This window comes from Symphalangus syndactylus, chromosome 1 (genome assembly GCF_028878055.3).
Source record: "Symphalangus syndactylus isolate Jambi chromosome 1, NHGRI_mSymSyn1-v2.1_pri, whole genome shotgun sequence".
Classification (NCBI taxonomy): Eukaryota; Metazoa; Chordata; class Mammalia; order Primates; family Hylobatidae; genus Symphalangus; species Symphalangus syndactylus.
This window is the reverse complement of record NC_072423.2, coordinates 94856854-94876723: the sequence shown is the minus strand read 5'-3', so window position 1 is coordinate 94876723 and position 19870 is coordinate 94856854. Positions and strand designations below refer to the sequence as shown.

The following is a 19870-nucleotide window of genomic DNA, read 5'->3' as shown; positions in this document are numbered from 1 at the left end:
GGCGTGTCCGGGAGGGGGCGGGGAGCCCGGCCCGCGCGGCCCCACCCAGCGCCGAGGGGCCGGGCCGGGCCGGGCGCGCTCGCGCCCTGCGTGTAGCGGCGCGCGCCCCTCGCTCCCGCGGAGTAGAAGGGGTGGTCTGTGGCCAGCGCGCGCCCACGGGTCCTGCCCTCAAATCCGCTGCCCGTCTGCCCCCGCTCCTCCCCTCCCCGCCCCGCCAGCGGAAACCCGGCTTTTCCGGGACTCTGTCTCTGCAGGGTGGGGGCTGCCGCAGGAGCGCGCCTCGGCCCCTCGGGTCTTCGGAGCCAATGCGGAACCCGCCGCCAGCGGTGGGGGTCTGCCCGGGGAAGCCGGCTCTCCGCCTGCCAACCTAGCTCTGCCTTGCGGCCCCGTCAGAGAGGTCGGCGGAGACCCGGGGCCCGCCGCCACCGCGGGTGCCTGTGATCCGGGAAGTTCCCGCCCCGAGGGCAAGCGGGGGCTCAGGGACCTGGAGTCCAGAAGGTTCTTCGCATAAGTGAATTCTCAAACTACCCCGGGGCCCATCTGGAGCCAACCTTCCTCTTCTTTCCCTACCCCCCAAATCCCTCTATTTAGAGTGCCAGTGCTTTGTTGCTTACCAAATTTCTAAAATTCCATTCCTCCTAAGGCCTAGCTCAGCTGCCACGTCCTATCTGAATCAGCCCCCCATGCCCCCGAACCCCGAGACCATCTTGAACCCTCCAGCAAGTGAGCGCCTCCACTGGTGCACTTAAACACCAACAGTAGTACAACAGCAGCGCATGACTCCCCTCCCCACAGGCTGGCAAATGCCCATGGGAGCCAGTGATCCAGCCTGCTCTAGTCTGTCAGAAAGGCTGCTCAGGACCAGGGGATTACAACCTGGAGAAAGTAAGTCCCTCCATCCCACACACAAACCCCAAACCCCAGCGACTAGTGTTGCTTGAACCCAAGGGTTCACATGGACTCAAGACAATTTAGCTTTTGAGCTATGTTATCGCACAGGTAAGGACTTGAACTTCTGGTCACAAGGTCAGTTGGGAAGGCCTGCCCTGGCCTACTTCCCAAGCCCACTGTTACTTCCTCCGCCGCGCTAGGGCGCTAATCTGGCTATTTTTACTCCCCAAGGACAAAGTAGTAAGGTCAAACCAGACCTAGAGGTACTTCCCCCAAGCCTTCCTACAAAGCAGGGCAGTGGTGAAACATAGATTTCAGCCCGGGGTTGGCGTCACCACCAGTCAAATACGCCGTCTGATCCCAGTTTATGTTCGTGGTTACTGGGGCAGCCCAGTGATTGTAGAAAGAGGCTATTTTAGTCCTTTTGCAAGAAGGGGCTAAAAGGAGATGAGGGAGGATCAGGAGTGTTAAATATTCATCTCTTTCCTTGGGAAACAGCTTTATTTACAAAACAGGTCTAAAATAAGAACATGAAATGACAAGTCCTTGGGAAATGCGGGAGAGGTGGCTCTTGTGTGAAGGCCAGGCATCCAGACGTAGGGCCAAAAAAAGGGCCAGTGTGAGGGGACCTAAAACTTGAACTCCTTATATTTCTTGCTGCCCCCACGGCTGTCCTGGGGCTGAGCTTTCCGTTTCTTTTGCTGTATAGGGAGAAAGAGACACAGGTTACAACAGGTTGAACCACCCCCGGACCCCCAAAACAAGGGTGGGCAGCCTGACATAGACATAGAAGTCTGTGGGAAAGGTGCTGAATCTGGATTCTCTTCGAGCTCCCTCTCAGACTTGGCTGAGTTCCTCCCCCTCATCGTCCTTAAAGAGGGCAGCCCACTGGAGGATTTCTAAGACTTCCAAATCTGAGGAAGCACAGGACAGCAAGCAGAGGCCACTCTCACTCTCACCACTAGAGGGCACCATGCCACTGAAAACGGCAGGCCAGGGTCCCTGGCTTTCACCCAGCCCAGCGCCCCTGGAAGCGCCTACCTTCTGTTTGGCAGCATGCTCAGCCACCATGTCGCTGAAGTCCTCCTTCTCTACTTGAGCCTGCTGCTCCCGCACATGCTCCTCATACTTCTGGGTCATGGCCATAGGATCCAGCTCCAACTCTTCAGGCGCCAGCGCCACTTCCACACCTTGCAGCTCAGGAGCCGGGCCCTTCCGGCTCATAACCTGGAAAGGAGATCAGGGCCTTGTCATCTCCAAAGAGTCAGAGAAGCCCTAGCTTCTGCTGCCTTTCTCAGCCTCCAAAAGCAGTATCCTCCAAGTACTCACCGTGGACATGTCATAAATGTGGGTTGATCCCATCATGGCTCCCCCAACAGTGGCTGTTCTCTTCTCTGGCAACACGGTGAAGAGCTGAGGTGTCTCACTTCTGCGAAGGACAATGGGATCAGACCCAAAAAGGAAGGGACAAAAGGGTCTCCAGAAGTGGAAACAAAAGATACAGGTGGCACCTCCACTCAGCGCCTTGGAGAGCTTCTGAGCTCCCCAAGGATGCAGCCTCTGCAGTTCTGCCCATGACAGAAAAGAATTGGGTGGGGGTGGGGGGAGGGGGCAGAGTGCTGACTCCAGGGAACACAGATGGAGCTAAGGGGCCCCCTGAATCAAGTCAGGGGATCACAGACCAGGACTCCCACATGCACATAAGGGTCAAAAGGTCAGAGAGGCTCAAAGTTTCCAAAATAACTTTGGTACAGAGAAGCTGGCAAGAGAGAGCAGGTGACAACAGTTCCCACCCGAAGAATGTCATGCCTGGAGTTCTCATGTACATAATTCACACTTCCAGGCCTTCCAACGCAAGAGCCATCCACAGCCAGTTTCACCACCAATTTCAAGGATTACACTAGGAACAAGAGCAAATCTACCACTGTCACCCCAGACTATGCCCATCATCTCCACCTCTCCCACTGGAAGAGGTGACAATCTACTCTCCACACAGGAGCCAGAGAAAATGCCTTAAAACGGATGTCGGGTCCTGTCAGACCTTTGCTCAAAACCCTCTGAGGCTTCTGATCATTATCTGAATAAAATCCAAACTCCTTAACATGAACTAAAGGGTTCATAGCCTGGTCCCTTACCTAAGCCCTCCTCACTATACTCTGTCCACAGTACCCTTCTTTATTTTTCTTCCTTGAATATGCAAAGCTTGAGACTTCTACTTCTTGACAAGGAGCAAGAGGAACCAGATACACCCTCCTGCCTGAAACAACCAAAAAATGGGCAAAATATATGAAACAGTGGTTTTCAAGACACTACACATGGGGCAACAAAGCACAGTGATTCCTGCGAGACAGGAAACAAATGCGATGAGCCCTGCAACTGCCCCAGCATACTGCACCTGAGAGTTTGCAGGCCACAGAACAGAGGGGAGACTCATGGAGAGCCCTGAGGACTCCAAGAGTTGGGAGGATGAAACTGAAAGTCCAGGGAGATCAAGGCAGCTAGAGTTCACACGATAGAGTACTGGAGAAAAGAGCAGAGAGAGAACTCAAGAGACCTACAGAAGGTCCTCAAGTATGCAGGGGAGTACTAAGCAGCACATGCCTACCAAGGACAGGGAAAGAAGCACCCAAAAGGATTCGTAACAGCACCTGCTGCTCACTCAGAACTGGGAATAGTGCCACTCCCACTAGCCAGAAAGAAAAACCTCCTAATTCACAGGGTGGTGGGTAGAGTACACAGGTACTTGTGCCTCACAGTGGGGAGGACTGCTTCAGTCCTGCCTCAAGAACCCCAAAAGCAAGACCTGAAAGGATCAAACTATCTCCATATAACTATATTCCTGAATGAGCTGAAGAAAAGGTACAGGAAGACAAAAATATCCTGGACCCAACAAGGTAAATTTCACAAAGCCTAGCATTCAATAAAAAATTACCAGGCACTGGACAGGCCTGGTGGCTCACACCTGTAATCCCAGCACTTTGGGAAGCTGAGGCAGGATGATTGCTTGAGCCCAGAAGTTCAAGACCAGCCTGGGCAACACAGTGAGAACCTCTCTCAAAAAAAGAAAGGAAAAGAAAACAAAATTACCAGGCATGCAAAAGAGTAGGAAAATACAATCCATAATGAGGAATATGAATCAACTAATGGCAGTCAACCCAGAAATGGCACAGATGTTAGAGTTACCAGACAATACATTAAAATGTTGTTATAGCCAGGTATGGTGGCTCATGCCTGTAATCCCAGCACTTTGGGAGGCCGAGGCAGGCGGATCACCTGAGGTTAGGAGTTCAAGAACAGCCTGGTCAACACGGTAAAACCCTGTCTCTACTAAAAATAGAAAAAAATTAGCTGGGTGGGGTGGCGCACGCCTGTAGTCCCAGCTACTTGGGAGGCTGCAGCACAAGAATCGCTGGAACCTGGGCGGCAGAGGTTGCAGTAAGCCGAGATCACGCTGCTGCACTCCAGCGTAGGCAACAGGGCAAGACTCCATCATAAAACAAAATAAAATAACATAAAATAAAAATAAAATATTGTTATAACTGCATTCCACATGTTCAAAAAGAGAGAAAGAATAGATTTAAAAGACTCAAAATCAAGGAATAGATTTAAAAGACCCGAAATCAAACTTCTAGAAAGGAGAATTATATTGTATGGGATTACTGTTAGATCAGAAATTACAGAAGAAAATAATAGTAAACTTGAACACATAGCAATAGAAATTTTCTAAAGTGAAATACAAAGAGAGAAGAATTTCTTTAAAAATGAAGAGCATCAGTGAGCTCTTCATTTATTTTTTCATTTATTATTTCATTAATAGAGGAATAATTTGAGTTCCCAAAGAGAAGGGAACAGAGAAAATATTTGCAGAAATCATGACCAAAATTTTTCCCAAATTAATAAAAACTAAAAACCCAGATCTAAGATGCTTAAAAAACCCCAAGCAAAGAAACATTCAGAAACTACACCAAGGCACATTGTAGTCAAATTGTTAGAACTAGCGATAAAATCTTAAAAACAACCAAATAAAAATGACACATTATGTACACAGGAACAAAGGTAAGAATGACAGCAGCTTTCTCACTGGAAACAATGCAAGAAAGAAGACACTGGAGCAACATCTTAAAAGTACTGAAAGAAGGCTGACGCAGTGGCTCACGCCTGTAATCCCAACAAGCTGGGAGGCCGAGGCAGGCGGATCACTTGAAGCCAGGAGCTCGAGACCAGCCTGGCCAACATGGCAAAATCCCATCCCTACTAAAAATATAAAAATTAGTTGGGTGTGGTGGCATGCACATGTAATCTCAGCTACTCAGGAGGCTGAAACAGGAGAATCGCTTGAACCCAGGAGGTGGAGGTTACAGTGAGCCGAGATCACACCACTACACTCCAGCCTGGGTGACATAGCGAGATTACATCTCAAAGAAGAAAAAAAAAAGTATTGAAAGAAAAAAAAATTGTCAACCTAGAATCCTATACCTGGCAAAGATCTTTCAAAAATGAAGGCCAAATAAAGAATTTTTAAGACTACTCAAGCAGAACGAATTCAAAACCAGCAGACCCACAATACAAGAAATGTTTTTTTAATATTTTGTAGAAATGGGGTCTCACTATGTTGCCCAGGCTGGTCTCAAATTCCTGGACTCTAGCAATCCTACCACCTCAGCCTTCTCCCAAAGTACTGAGATTACAAGCATAAGCCACCATGCCCCCTAACTTAAGAAACGTTAAAGGAAGCCCTTCAGGCAGAGGAAAAACGGTATCAGATAGAAACCTGAATATACACAAAGAAGAAATGAAAGAAACAAAAATGGTAACTACATGGCTTCATGCATGATTCTTATTTAAACCTCCCTAAAAGATAACAGGCCATTTAAACAAAAATAATAACTATATAGCATAGGATTTATAACATATGTAAAAGTGAATATATGAAAATATAGTGCAAAAATTGGGAGGAGAGAAATGAAGTATACTATAATGGCTCTTAATACTATCTGGAAGCAGTGTAACATCAAGAGAAGGTAGATCCTGATAAAGACATGATCTATAAACCCCAGAGCAACCACTAAAATAACAAAGCAAAAACTTAACAGCTAATTAACCAACACTGGAGATAAAATGAAATCATAAATATTGTTCAAGTAATCCAAAAGAAGGTAGAAAAACAAGAAAAAGGGAACAAAGAGCAGAATGGATAAAGAGAGGGTCATTTCATGATAAAGGGGTCAATTCATGAAGCCCTAACGACACTACACATTCAACTACCTAAAAATGGAGCTTCAAAATACTAGCCCATCCCTGTCTCAGGGCCTTTGCGCTTGCTTGCACTTACTGTTACTTCTGACCCAGATGATCCTGTGGCTGGCGCTTTTTCACTCGGGTCTCAGTTCAAGCACCACCTCCCCAATGAGGCCTTCCCAAAGGCCTCCCTGCCACCCCATCCCATTACCCACTTTCCTCTGCTTCAACATCCTTATCTACATCTGAAAGTATCTTGTTCTGTGATTACCAGTTTACCTCAACTGCTGACTCCTCACTGCCTAGAGTAGTGCCTGGCAGAGAGTTGGTTCAATAATTGTTTAAAAAGGGATGAGGGAGAAAGGAACGACAGTCAGCCAGCCAGCCAAAGGGAAGTGAAGGTCCTCCCCTCTCAGCCCTGTCTGGTACCCTTACCCATCCATCGCCTCCTCAATCTTCTTCTTCCTCAGCTCAATGAGTTCAGGGGTCTCCATTCCAGCAGGCACTGATGAGAAGCCTCCAGGAGTGATGAGGCCACTGTGAAGAGAGGAACAAGCTCTGGAGTAAAGAGAAGGCCCCCAAAGATAGGCCACTTCCAAGCGGCATTCTCTGCTTCCCCCACCTGTCTGCAGGGGTAATAAAGCCTGTCTCATCTGGTTTGTCTTCATCACTTTCTTCCTCTTCCTCTTCTTCCGAGGATTCTTCATCAGACGGTTCCAGTTCCCCCCAAGGGGTCCGATCAATCTCTTCTTCCTCAGTCTTGGTCTGAAAGAGATCACTTAATCATTCAACAAATGTTTTCTAAGTACCTATTATGTGCCAGGCTGTTTTAAGCTGAAGGGGTGAAAGAGTCAACACACAGACAATAATTCCTACCTACCTAGAGCTCAAATTCTAGTGAGGAGCTTCCATTAACATCTCAGGAAAATGTATGCCCTTTTCCAGGCTCTGCTGTGTCGGAACACACAACTCCCTGATAATGAAGCTATAAACCAACAATCTAACCTTCATGACATTAAGTAAAACCAAGATCACCAGTACACGGCCCATACCTGAAATTCAGCAGCATTGGTTCCAAACACGTCCCCATAGAGCGGTTTCCCAGTCTCATCTACTGGAGGTTTGCCCCAGCCACCAGCATGGTACCCAAAGGAACAGCTCTGCAAGACAGTGAGCATAATCAGTTCACTCCTTAGCTTCAAAAGAAATTCTGAAGCCCTAGAGAAAAGGCACACTCAAAAGTACAGAGCTGATACTTGGGAACTCTGGAAATTATGACTGCAGAATAAAATTAAATGTTATGAAGCATTAGAAACCAAAATTAGTAACTAAAATCTGGAGGCAACAGGATAAGGAGACAGGAGGCAGAAAGTATACTAATAACTTCTGTCATGGCAGAGTCTTTGCTGTCTGAAACCAAAATATGTATGTTGAAAACATGACTTCAATCTCTTATTGAGTTTTCCTAACTTTGGAAAGCTAGCTTGTTCAGAATCTATTTATCTTAAGGGGCAGAAATTTCTATCTAAAGTTTAACAATACTACTTTTTTACTTTAATGACTCTTATCTGTCAATTTTTTAAATGCTTATTTTAAAATAAGAATAAATTTGAAGACATTCTTGAGATAAAATTATTTCTGAGAGATAGACTGAAATGAAACTAAAAAAAAATTATTTTTCTTTTTTTTTTTTTTTTTTAAGTAGAGGTGCGGTTTCACTATGTTGCCCAGGCTAGTCTTAAACCCCTGGCCCCAAGGGATCCTCCCACCTCAGCCTCCCAAAGTGCTGGGATTACAGGTGTTGAGACACCACATCTAGCTGAGATAAAATTATTTCTCTCTGGTCATTCTTAATATTCAGAGACATATCTGGAAACACATTCACCAAATAGTGAATTTGGCTATTTCTGAGTGGTAAAATTGTGACTTGCTTTCACCTTTGTACTTGTCAATTCTGACTGAATATTTTATGATGAGCATGTCAGTTTTTTTAAAAAACAAAAACCATTACTTGTTTTTCTACACATACACATGGTATATGACAAATATTATGTGTCAATAAAATATTTTTTAAGTAAATAAAGAGACACACAGTGGAGTTAGAGAAGGAAAACAAAAAAAAAAATTACCTTCCAGTTCAAAAGCAGAAACGGCCAAGAATGAACGAAAGGACAATGCTCACCTCAGGGATGGGCGAGTTCAGCCCAGGGATTTTCAGGTTGGGATACGATGGGGGTGGTCCGTATCGCTGCATGGCAATCAGCCATGGGGGAGGGACCTTGTGGGCATTCTGCAGGAAAAAGAGAACAGGATACCATCTGCCAAACCCTATCCCTGTCTCTGCCTTCCGCTCCAATCCCCACCCTCTTCGCTGCTTCCCCAGACAGCTAACTGACACTCACTGGTCCTACTGGCATCCCCAAGGAAATCCTTAGTTCATCAGACAGATCTCCTGGCTTCTTCTCCTTCAGTCGTGTCTCAAACTCCTTCCCCTAAGGGAAAAGCAGAGCATGCTACATTGTAGACCCAGACACTCAGTGGGAGCACAATCCTAACCCACATCAGATATAAAACCCCAGTGAGGGCTACCTGGCTCCCACTCTGATTCTCATCACTTCTTTCCCTGGCCAAAGTGGGGGAAGGAATAAGAACCAGGCCAGACTCACAGTGCTGTCAATAACCCACTATGAGAACATGGCCAACGTTAGGACCTGCCTCCTCATCTGTAAAATGAGGGCACCCGACAGGATGATCTGCAAAATTCTTCCACCTCATAAATTCCATGACATCATGGTGACTACAAGTTCAAGGATCAGAAAAAAATACCAATTTCTCTACCACCCCCAATATTAAAAGTTTCCTAAAAGCATCTGCCCCTTGGCCCCTCCATCCCTAAACCACCTACCACAAACGATTATCATTTCTACGACAGGATACGAAGAGTCTATCAGGGAAAGAAGCCACCAGGTCTGCATCTCTCCTCCAAACAGAACCTCATTTTTAAATTCCATCTCATCTGAGGGTAGTCAATGGGCAATTCTAAGGCGAAGAACTATGGTAGTTGCTTCAAAAGCCCTCCTTAGCCAGGTGCAGTGGTTCATGCCTATAAACCCAGCACTTTGGGAGGCTGAGGCGGGTGGATCACTTGAGCTCAGGAGTTCGAGACTAGCCTGGGCAACATAGCGAAACCATCTCTACCAAAGATACAAAAAATTAGCCAGGTGTGGTGTGCCTGTGGTCCCAGCTACTCAGGGGGCTGAGATGGGAGGACTGCTTGAGCCCACAAGGCAGAGGTTACAGTGAGCCGAGATCACACCACTGCACTCCAGCCTGGGTAACAGGGTGAGACTCCATGTTTTTTTTTAAAAAAAAAAAAAAAAAAAAGCCCTAGACAGTCTCAACCCCAAGGCCCAGCCTGACCTCTCCCAGCCCCCTCCCGAACCTCATAGTACAGGTCCCCATGGATGGTCAGCTTTGGCTTGGTCTGCCACTTGAAGAAGGCATCATGCAGTTTCTGGTAGTCGATGTCAATTTTGCCCATCTTAGGCCGAACTTTCTCTCGCATTTTTGACTTCATGGTCTTCTGTTCTTCCTGTGGAGAATGGCAGAAGACAAGCCTTAACAAGTACTCACCAAATTCATGTAGAGAATCCAGCTCCCAACTCCAAAAGAGATCATGGGAAGCCTCAATTATCTCACCCTGAAAGTCACCAAAATCCTTCCTGCTCAAACCTTTCAAAATTACATAATCCATACTGAACAAAACAGACTATACAATATCAGCCTCAGCTGTGTATTTTTAAACCATCTCATCAAGAGGTGAATCTCGTCAGTTCTCTGGAAAGCAGATATCCCCGTGTTCTTTTCTACCTCCTGAATTCAAAGCATTTAACTAAAAGCTTTAAAATTAAGAAGTTACACAACCACCATGAATCTCTAGCCACAAAGTACATCTGAGAAAGGAGTCACCAGGTGAGCTGGCAAAGTGAAGGCAGAGGGGAGGAAGAGCAGAGGAGGAAAACAAAAGGATAATTAGACAAGTAACAAGTAGGTGGTAGGTGGGTTTCAAACCAGATTCCCATTTTGAAGCACACTGCTGTGAAGGATGGGGACACCCGAGGGCAGGTCTGAGCCCTGCCAGGCCCTCACCTTCTCCTGCAGGGCCTCACGCATCTCCTGGATGCCTGTGCGTTTGATGAAGTCCGGCAGCTCGAAGGGGGGCTTCTCAATGCCCCGTTTGCCCTGCAGGTATTTGCGCTTAAAACACCAGTGGCGTGGCACAGGCACAGAGTTCCGAGTGGCCTTGAGGTGAACCAAGAGCTTAGGGTCCTGCGCTGTCACATCGTGCATCTCCACGACATCGGGCCGAGCCACCAGCTGGAAAACACATAATAATGCATGTTCTTGAGAGCCCCAACTTCTCAGTTCTGAAGCTCTTCTTCCTCAAAGGACCCAAACCCAAATCACCCACACCTCCTTCAAAGAACTCCTTTTCACCTCCCTGGCTTCCCAGGTGGTCTCCCAGCTGGGCTCCAGGGCCTGCAGGATCCTCTCAGGTCTTACCTGCTTGAGTTCAGCCACAGTGAAGCGGTTCATTCGGCGCAACTTCTTCTTGGACAGCTTGGGGGCTTCTGGCTTCTTTTCCTAGAACAGAACAATCAGCTCTTTTAAGCAGGACTCAGATGTGAATGAAACCACCCAACCCACCCCAACCTTAAGCCACCAAAGCTCTGCAAGAGTTCACCATGGTCCCTCTCTGGATGCATCTCAGCCACCTGTGCCCAGAGTCCCTGCTTCCCACCAGGAGGGCTGGGCCTGACCTGCTCGTCATCACTGCTGTCATCATCACTGTCCTTGTGCTCCTCTTCAAATCCCTTCTTCTTGGGGGCTGCAGAGTTCTCCAGTTTGTCGAGTTTTTCTGGCTCCTTCTCTTTCTCCTTCTTCACATCATCAGTGAGCTGAGGAGGCAGACAAGGTGAAACCCCTGCCCTCTGAGCCCCTTTCCCAGTTCCTAAGGCCAGCACTAAAAAGATGCCTGTTCACCACTGCCTCTCACCCACCTCTGAGCCCCTTCCCTGTTTGGCACTGCCCCTTCCTAGTGTGCTCTCCTTGTACCTTAAAAGCCTCAAAGATCCTCTTAAAGAAGATAAAGTTGGGTTCGTAAATTTCAGGTTCTTCAGTCACATACTCAATCTCAACATCAGCTGCTGGGGAGTCAGAGCCACGGGACCGGGTTGAGTCTTTCTCCCGGTCCCCAGAGCTCTCAGAGGACACCCCTCGCACCCGCTGGGGCTTTTTCTTCTTCTTTCGGTTCCTACGCTTCCGGTTTTTCTGTCAAGAGGAAAACTAGCTGGGTCAGAGAATCCAAGCACTGTGCCAGCACCCCAACCCCTAAACTCCTCCCCCACTCTCCCCCACAGTTCAACAGTCAGGCTTTTCCCAAGGAGGCCATCTCATGAAGTAGCTGCGAAGGGGCCTTGGAGTCAGACTCCAAAGTTCTGCCATTCACAAGCTGTGTGCCTTTGGGTAAATTACTGTGCGTCTCAGAACCTCTGCTTTTTCAGCTGTAAAATGTAGGCATGCATAGTACTTGGAACTCAAAGCAATTAAATGAAAAATATCTGTAAGATGCTGAGGGCGGAAACTGGCACAAAATAGAAGCTATTACTTACTGAACACTTACAAATTGTGTTATTTCCGTACCCAAGTCCCATCTCCTGTGTTTCCTTCCAGACTCAGCTCCAATCCCTACCTCCTTTTTAGATACGGACACTGTGTCTTCCTCAGTCTCTGAAGCTGACTGGCCCAGGGACGAGCGAGCATCTGTTTCCATTTCCTCTTCCTCTGTAAGAAAGAAGGTGGTGATGAGTCTTCACGGTGCCACTGCCCTGCACTTGTTCACAGTAACCTGCTTTTACCAAGAGCCAGGGCAAGGGACAGAGGGATGAGGACTCAGCTCAGCCTCTCCAGGTTCTACGGCTACAGCATCAGAATGCCTGGCACTCACCCTGCTGAGAATTCATCTCTTCCTGGCGGCTCTCCTTCAGCTGCAGGATCTTCTCCAAAGCCTGGGGGATCTTGGGGCCCACAGAGGGGTCATCCATCTGCCAGAGACAACCAGTCAGAGAAGGCAAATCACAGTGCCCTTTTTCTTTTTTTTTGAGACGGAGTTTCGCTCTTGTTGCCCAGGCTGGAGCGCAACGGCGCGATCTCGGCTCGCCACAACCTCCGCCTCCCAGGTTCAAGCAATTCTCCTGCCTCAGCCTCCCAAGTAGCTGGGATTACAGGCATGCACCACCACGCCCGGCTAATTTTGTATTTTTAGTAGAGATGGGGTTTCTCCATGTTGAGGCTGGTCTGGAACTCCTGACCTCAGGTCATCCGCCCGCCTCGGCCTCCCAAAGTGCTGGGATTACAGGTGTGAGACACCATGCCCGGCCCACAGTGCCCTTTTTCCACCAACTTCCACCTCTTGGACTAGAAAGGCTGCTGCCCAGGTGATGTAAGCAGCAGAGAGTGGCCAACACCAACTGGGCTCAGTGAGGTTTAGTGTTCCTCAGAGGGACCCCAAGACTCTGCCTCAGTAATGTCTCCCCAGTCCCTCTGCCATACCCTTAGTTTAAGTAAGCAGGGCTCCCCACTACCCCCAGGAACTTAAGTCCCCCCATCTTCTCACAGAACCGCTCTCTAAAAATCCAAAAACAGTCCTCTCCTAAACTACCACTCTCTTACCCCTAGGAATAAATCATCAGTCTCACCTCTCTGTTCTCATCTCCAGGGGGCGGTGGGGGACCACGAGGCCGTGGAACAGGGGCTCCCATGGGCAAAACTGTAGGAGTGGGGCCCACTGGGCCCACTGGAGCGGCTACTGAGAGATGGGAAAAAGAAATCCAATGTCAGAAGAGGCAAAACACTCATGTAAAAAATTACCTCTCTTGCTGAAAGGGTGATGGTAAACCTGCAGGGAAGGAGGGCATGTGGTGTGGCTTTTGGAATGCTGGTAATGTTTTGGATCATGGTCCAGGTGCTGGTTGTACGGGTGTGTTCAGTGTGTAAAAAACCATTAAACTATATATTTACTATATATGCCCTTTTTAAATGTGATAAGATACTTTAAAAGTCTTTTTAAAAATGTCTAAATCACCTTCCTTGCCCTTCCCCTCGGTTCCAGGGTCTCACCTCGAGGACCCAGAGGTGTGCGCACACCAATTTGGCCCATGTCTTGTGGGGGCCGAGGGACTGGGGTGCCCATCTTGGCAATCTCCTGCTGTCGTTCCTGCTCCAGTAACACAGCTGCCTACGGGAGGGAAGTGGGAGTAGACACTGCCTGAAAACGCGTTTGGCAGGCAGCCCCTGGCAAATGCATTCTTTCAGCCGGGTAATGGGCCCAAGGAGAACAATTACGAACCACTTGGGTGCTGACATCCCCTCCACCCCCACACTTCCAGGCTACTAATCCAAATGGAGGAGCCCTCTCATCACAACGGAAAATCCCTAGAAATAACACCAAGGAAAACCCCAGGAAACTTCTGGTTCCTAGCAGAGAATTTCATATTCAGCCAAACAGTGCCTTCTACTTTTCAGAGAGTTTTCTTCCCCAAAAGATTAAATTATACAGAAGAAACTTTTGAGCTTTTTTATCTACCCCTCAAGATCCAGCACAATCTGGGCAAAGACAGTACTTTATCCACAGATCCAGACTTGTGGCTTTTTTTTTTTTTTTTTTTGAGACAGGGTCTGGCTCTGTTGCCTAGGCTGGAGTGCAGTGGCATGATCTCAGCTCACTGCAACCTCTGCCTCCCTGGCTCAAGCCATCATCCCACCTCAGCCTCCCAAGTAGTTGGGACTACAGGCATGCACCGCCACACTTGGCTAATTTTTCTATTTCTGAGAGAGACAGGATTTCATAATGTTGGCCAAGCTGGTCTCGAACTCCTGAGCTCAAGCGATCCGCCCACCTCAGCCTCCCAAAGTGCTAGGATTACAGGTGTGAGCCACGGCACCCAGCTCATACTTGTTGCTTTTTAACACTTACTTTTTAATACTCCTGAGTAACCCACTGGGTAATGACTGATGCAATGCACCTCTGGGGCCAAACATCTTATATAACATTCCCAGACTTATAGTCCTATTCTTTCTAAATCCAATACAAATAACTCAATTACCCAGAGTCCTATCTAGAATGATGTCATGTAAGGCGAGCAGAGGTCAGCACGCTCTTTTTGTAATAGGTCAGAAGGTAAATATTTTAGGCTTTATGGGTTGCTGTACAGACTCTGGTACATATTTTTGGTCTGGGTTTTCTTATAACCCTTAAAAAATTTTGGAGTTATTTTTAGTTCACAGGCCATATACATGCAGGCCACAGGTCACAGTTTGTCAATTCCTGAACTTCAAGAAAAACTGAAAGCTTTGGAAGATGCTAGAACTTAGTTGAGAACAAAGTAGCCTCCAGTGAAAACTTGAATGGTGCACTCTAAGCACTATAAATGACAGCCAACAGACTGGACCACGAGGTCAAAGGTTAGGGGGAGGGGTATTACCCGCTTCTGCTGCTCCAAGAGCTCATGTTCCTTCAGCGAATGATCTCCCTGCTTAAAAAAGAAAACAAGTTCATACCGGCGCCAATACCCAACAGGCCAATCTGTCACAACTCTTGTTTCTTGACATCTGCTTCCAGTCAAGGTCCCATGTTCCAATCTTTAGTCCCGACCTTCCCAGAAGCCTTAGTTCTAGGACCCAGCTTTCTCTAAGACTCCACTGCCCCTTCAGGGACGTAATGAGGCCAAGGCCAGGGCTTCCACCTGCCCTACCTGCTTGGCACGCTCCTCCTGCTGCATCAGCAATGCCGCCTGCTGCTGAGCCAACTTCAGTCGCTCCTCCTCTGACAGTGCCACTGGCTCACCCACACGGAGAGGAGGCGGGGGCCCCAAATTTGGTGGGTGGGCCATAGGAAAGCCAAGGCCAAGGCCTGGTGGAGGTGGTGGGGGTGGCGGAGGAGGCTGCAGAGGGGGGAGTCCCAAAGGTGGTGGTGGCATGGGAATTCCAGGGAGCTGTGGAGAAAATATGATCATAAAACTAGGAAGCATTTATCTACTCATTCTGCAAATATCTGGGGGATCTACTTTGAGTCAGGAGCTGGAATTCTAAGTCAAATGAAACATAGTTACCACTCCGTGAGAGAGAATGCTCCACAGCCCTATAAAGATATGAGAATGTTAACTTCTGGCACCAACCAAAGGAAGCTATCCACTCTCTCCAGAAAGATATCCTGAATACAGATTCTGCATACAATTCTAGGAGACTCAAAGACGCCTCTGAGGCCATCTAGGGACTCCTCATTCTACACACAGAGATCAGTAGATGCCAGGTCAGAGCCACCGCTTTAGAGAAAATGAGGCAAATCCTGGATCAGAAGGAACATGGGAATTGAGAGGACTTAAATAAACAGGAACCACTGTATCACGGCAATGCAAACTCCAATGACTACTAAACACAAGGGGTATGAAATCAAATCAGGGGGCCCTCAATGTCACACAAAAGAACATGGGAACTGTGCCTGGGGCAGGCAAAGAAGAGGGTGATTGCTTCCAGCTGGGTAGGGACAAGTCAGGCTTCCTTGTATTCAAGCTGTATTTTTTTTTTTTTTTTTGAGACAAGAGTCTCGCTCTGTCACCCAGGCTGGAGTGCAATGGCACAATCTCAGCTCACTGCAACCTCTGCTTTCCACGTGCAAGCAATTCTCGTGCCTCAGCCTCCCAAGTAGCTGGGATTACAGGCACCTGCCACCACCCCTGGGTAATTTTTATATTTTTAGTAGAGACAAGGTTTCACCATGTTGGCCAGGTTGGTCTCGAACTCATGACCTCGTGATCGCCCGCCTCAGCCTCGTAAAGTGCTGGGATTACAGGCATGAGCCACCATGCCCTGCCTCTCTCTCTCTCTTTTTTTTTTTTTTTCTGAGACAGTCTCGCTTTATTGCCCAGGCTGGAGTGCAGTGGCTTGATCTCGGCTCACTGCACCATCTGCCTCCTGGGTTCAAGTGATTCTCCTGCCTCAGCCTCCCAAGTAGCTGAGATTACAGACATGAGCCACCATGCCCTGCCTCTTTTTTTTTTTTCCCTATTTTTTTGTTTAATTTTATTTTATTGTAAGTTCTGGGGTACATGTGCAGGTTTGTCACATAGGTAAATGTGTGCCATGGTGGTTTGCTGCACCTATCAACCCACTGCCTAAGTATTAAGCCTGGCATGCATTAGCTATTTTTTCTGACACTCTCCCAGCCCCTGCCCCATCACCCCCCCTTTTATTTTTTTAAAGAAGCAAAGTCTCATTCTGTCACCCAGGATGGAGTACATGGAGTACAGTGGCGCAACCAGAGCTCACTGCAGCCTCGAACCCCAGGGTTCAAGCAATCCTCGAGCCTCTTTATAGGGACTTTACAGGCGTGTGCCACCGTGCCCAGCTAATTTTTAAAATTTTTTTGTAGTAACAGAGTCTCACTATGTTGCCCAGGCTGGTCTCGAACTCCTGGCTTCAAGCAATCCTCCCATCTAAGCATCCCGAAGTGGTGGGATTACAGGCATGCGCCACTGCACCTGGCCACAAGCTGCTTTTGGAGAGGCAGACAGTGGAAAAGGAGGCAAGTATCAGCATCAAAGAGAGAACCGAAGAGCTCACAATTCTGTCATGGCAGTACCTCCCTGCCCAACACTGCAAGTGAGAGGAAGGGCTACCCTGAACGTATGGAATCTTTTTTTTTCCCCACTCAGGTCAGGCAAGTAATGTGCAAGGGTGTCACATCTCACACATGCACGTGAACACCCAATCTTCATGCTCATGAACTACAAAAGGATCAGCAGATGGAATCTTAAAAAATGGAAGAACCTCCCTACCTGTGCTGACATGGGAGGTGGAGCGGCTTTGTCCCCATCTTCCCCTCTCAAAACCGGCCGATTCAGCACGATGCCAGTCTGCAAAAGAGAAAGGACTCTGGGTCAGTCCAAAACTAGCTGTTTCACTAAACGACGTTCGCTCCCAATTCATTCAACAAAACGTACCCAGTGTCTGTCTGCCAGCGCTCTGGCTGGGCACTGAAGAGGACCAAGATGGATACAAGAAATTACAACTAAGCTGGCAAAGGCAAGAACAAGCCAAAAAGGGCAAGCCTCCGCCTTGCTGTGCCGAGATAAAGAAAGAATGAAGACCGAGCCGTGATGGGGTATATAAGGACTCCTGGAGAGAAGCTCGGCCTATCCTGACGTCCCGCCGCCAACACCTACCTGGCGGGTGTAGGTCTGCAGCCGCTCCACCAGCTCCTCGCGATTACCTGCAGGGCAAAGTACACGATCAATGGGGCAGGCCAGCCCGGCCAGGTCGGGCCCCAGAGGCCCGCCTCCGCCCCTCGCGCCCAGGTCTCCCGGGTAACCAGGCTCCGCTTCTCCGCAGGCCCGTAAAGGCCCCTCGACTTCCCGTGTTCCTCACCCTGGATCGGAGCTCCGATCTCTGCCAACTTGGCCTGAAGCTCCTGGGCAGCCCAGGCGCCATAGTGGCCTGGAGGTGGCGGCGGCGGCAGCTGCAATTCCGCTTTGGGAGGCTCGGGATGCTCCGTCGCCATCTTAGCCGCAGGAAGGCGCGCGACCAACCCGGAAACTCGGGCCAGCCTCAAGTCCCACTTTCCGGAACTTCCGGCGGCGCCGTAAGCCACGTCCTCTCTGGCTGGGAGGCGACGCTCACTGAGGCCCACCCGCTGCCGTGCGCTGGGCGACGAGATTCGCCGCAGACGCACCTTTCTCCAGTGGCCCCTCGGCGGTCTGGTCGCGAGGCCTCCTGGTAGTTGTAGTGCGCAGGTCTCGGTCTCTGCGGGCCCCGCGCCCGGCTACGGCCCCGAAGGCCGGCGGCAGGCCGGAGGGCGGGGCTGCGAGGAGGGCTGGCACTGCCTTGAGGGAGTGTTTTCTGCTCCTCACCTGCGGGAGCGAAGGTTCTCAAGCTTTCCGACCCGGCTCCCCGGTCAGAGCCTCGGACGCTTACGCTCCCAGGGAGTCCCGAGAGACTCATTTCCCTGGCGGCCCCGCGTTGCGGGCGCCAAGCGGGAGGCTGGAGCCGATGCCTGGGATAAAACAGTGTCTGATTGTCTGCCCGCCCACCCCCGGGCCAGGCCCGGATGAATGGGCTGAAAGGGGATCCGAGCCGGGAGAGCAGCGGGCCTGCCCGGGCTGAGCTCCAGCTGCCGACCTGGGGGAAGGGCGACACTAAAGCCCCCTTTTCCACCTTCCAGGCCGGCTCAAATGTCGTCTTCTCCACTAAGCCTCCTCCCGCTTTCCTTTCCTTTCTTAGAGCTCCCATAATACATTCGAATCTCCACGGTTTAAGTCTTTCTTCCTACCTCCATCCCAAAAATGCGAGCAGGGACTTGATCTTTTTCAGTCTCGCATCGCCTGGCGTTCAAGAGGCGCCCAATAAATGATTACTGGAAAAAAAGGAACAATGTTTCTGGTGACAGCATTTGTGTCTTTTTTAGTCTCGAAAATAAACTCAGGCCCTTTTCCCTTGGCCGCACCTGCAGTGGGGGCCCCACCTTGCCTCCCACTCCCCACCCCAAAAACCCGTGGCCTTTGGAGACAGAGGCAGAGACTGGCAGGGATTCTTGCCTGCCTAGCTTCCACCTCTCCCTGTCCCACACCATCAATTCAGTTTCTCTCCCCACCTCTGCCACTAGCTCTGCCCTCTCACTGACAGCTAGGCTCACTGTGTGTGTTTTTATGTGTGTTGAGAAAGGGAGTGGGGAGACTCAAGTGAAATGGTCCCATTTTCCCCCTACACATCCCCTTCAGATCTTTTCTCCAGCTCCATTTTGCCAACTTCCCCCAGTGGAGAAGCTAGGAACAGGTAAAAAAAAGAATGGGGCACCAGGTCCGGGGAAGGTGAGGTTTGGGAGAGACAGGGAAAAGGACCGGGTTGAGAAAGGTTGGCTCACATCCTAGCACTGGGTGGGAAGTCCTCTTCCTCCTACCCAAACCTTGACCTTTCCCCTTTCCATCAATATCACTATGGCAGGCTCCTGCAGCCACTCCCAGAGGAGAAGCCAAACCCGGAAAGGACAGTAACAAAGACAGAACAACGGAACAACGGCGCCCTTCCCTCCAGCTTGTCAGCCCGCTCAGGCAGAACCTTTCTAGCCCAAAGGAAGGCTCTTCTGCTCCCTATAACTGGAGAGCCCAGGGAAGGTCATCTGAGGTTGAAGGCCCCAAGGCACATGCCTTGTGTAGGTGCTAGGGAAGGGGTCGGGGTCTCTGAGGCAGGATAAACTAAAGGCTGATGGTGGAGTCTCATTTTATTTATTTATTTATTTTTATTATTATTATTATTACTTTTTGAGACAGAGTCTCGCTCAGTTGCCCAGGCTGGAGTGCAGTGGCTCTATCTCTGCTCACTGCAAGCTCCGCCTCCTGGGTTTACACCATTCTCCTGCCTCAGCCTCCCAAGTAGCTGGGACTACAGGCACCTGCCACCACGCCCAGCTAATTTTTTTGAATTTTTTTTAGTAGAGACGGGGTTTCACCGTGTTAGCCAGGATGGTCTCAATCTCCTGACCTCGTGATCCGCCCACCTCGGCCTCCCAAAGTGCTGGGATTACAGGTGTGAGCCACCGCACCCGGCCTGGAGTCTCATTTTATAACAGCCCTGGGAAGGAGGCAAGGTCTCAAGATCCCCCTCCCCCACGATTTTGTACACAGTGGAA

General features: G+C 49.3%; 1 protein-coding gene and 1 pseudogene across 7 annotated transcripts; both read right to left on the bottom strand.

Moving 5' to 3' along the window:
* Positions 1 to 1373: 1373 nt before the first annotated feature.
* Positions 1374 to 18534, bottom strand: SF3B2 (splicing factor 3b subunit 2). Of its 7 annotated transcripts, none has more exons than XM_055262376.2 (22): positions 17614 to 18534; positions 17412 to 17458; positions 17025 to 17102; positions 14943 to 15182; positions 14673 to 14723; positions 13309 to 13426; positions 12888 to 12997; positions 12137 to 12233; positions 11882 to 11973; positions 11245 to 11460; positions 10950 to 11087; positions 10693 to 10773; positions 10279 to 10506; positions 9572 to 9721; positions 8532 to 8621; positions 8312 to 8419; positions 7182 to 7289; positions 6752 to 6894; positions 6565 to 6666; positions 2221 to 2320; positions 1933 to 2118; positions 1374 to 1592 (listed from the first exon to the last, which is right to left on the bottom strand). In XM_055262376.2, exons 1-22 carry the CDS (start codon positions 17744 to 17746, stop codon positions 1521 to 1523), a joined length of 2688 nt encoding a protein of 895 aa, XP_055118351.1. In that variant the 5' UTR covers positions 17747 to 18534; the 3' UTR covers positions 1374 to 1520. The 7 variants fall into 7 exon arrangements, with proteins under 7 accessions (XP_055118351.1, XP_063499579.1, XP_055118264.1 ...); XM_063643509.1 differs by having other exon boundaries at positions 12888 to 12994; XM_055262289.2 differs by having other exon boundaries at positions 14673 to 14720.
* On the bottom strand, positions 16901 to 16985 carry LOC129461730 (uncharacterized; annotated as a pseudogene).
* Positions 18535 to 19870: the final 1336 nt, after the last annotated feature.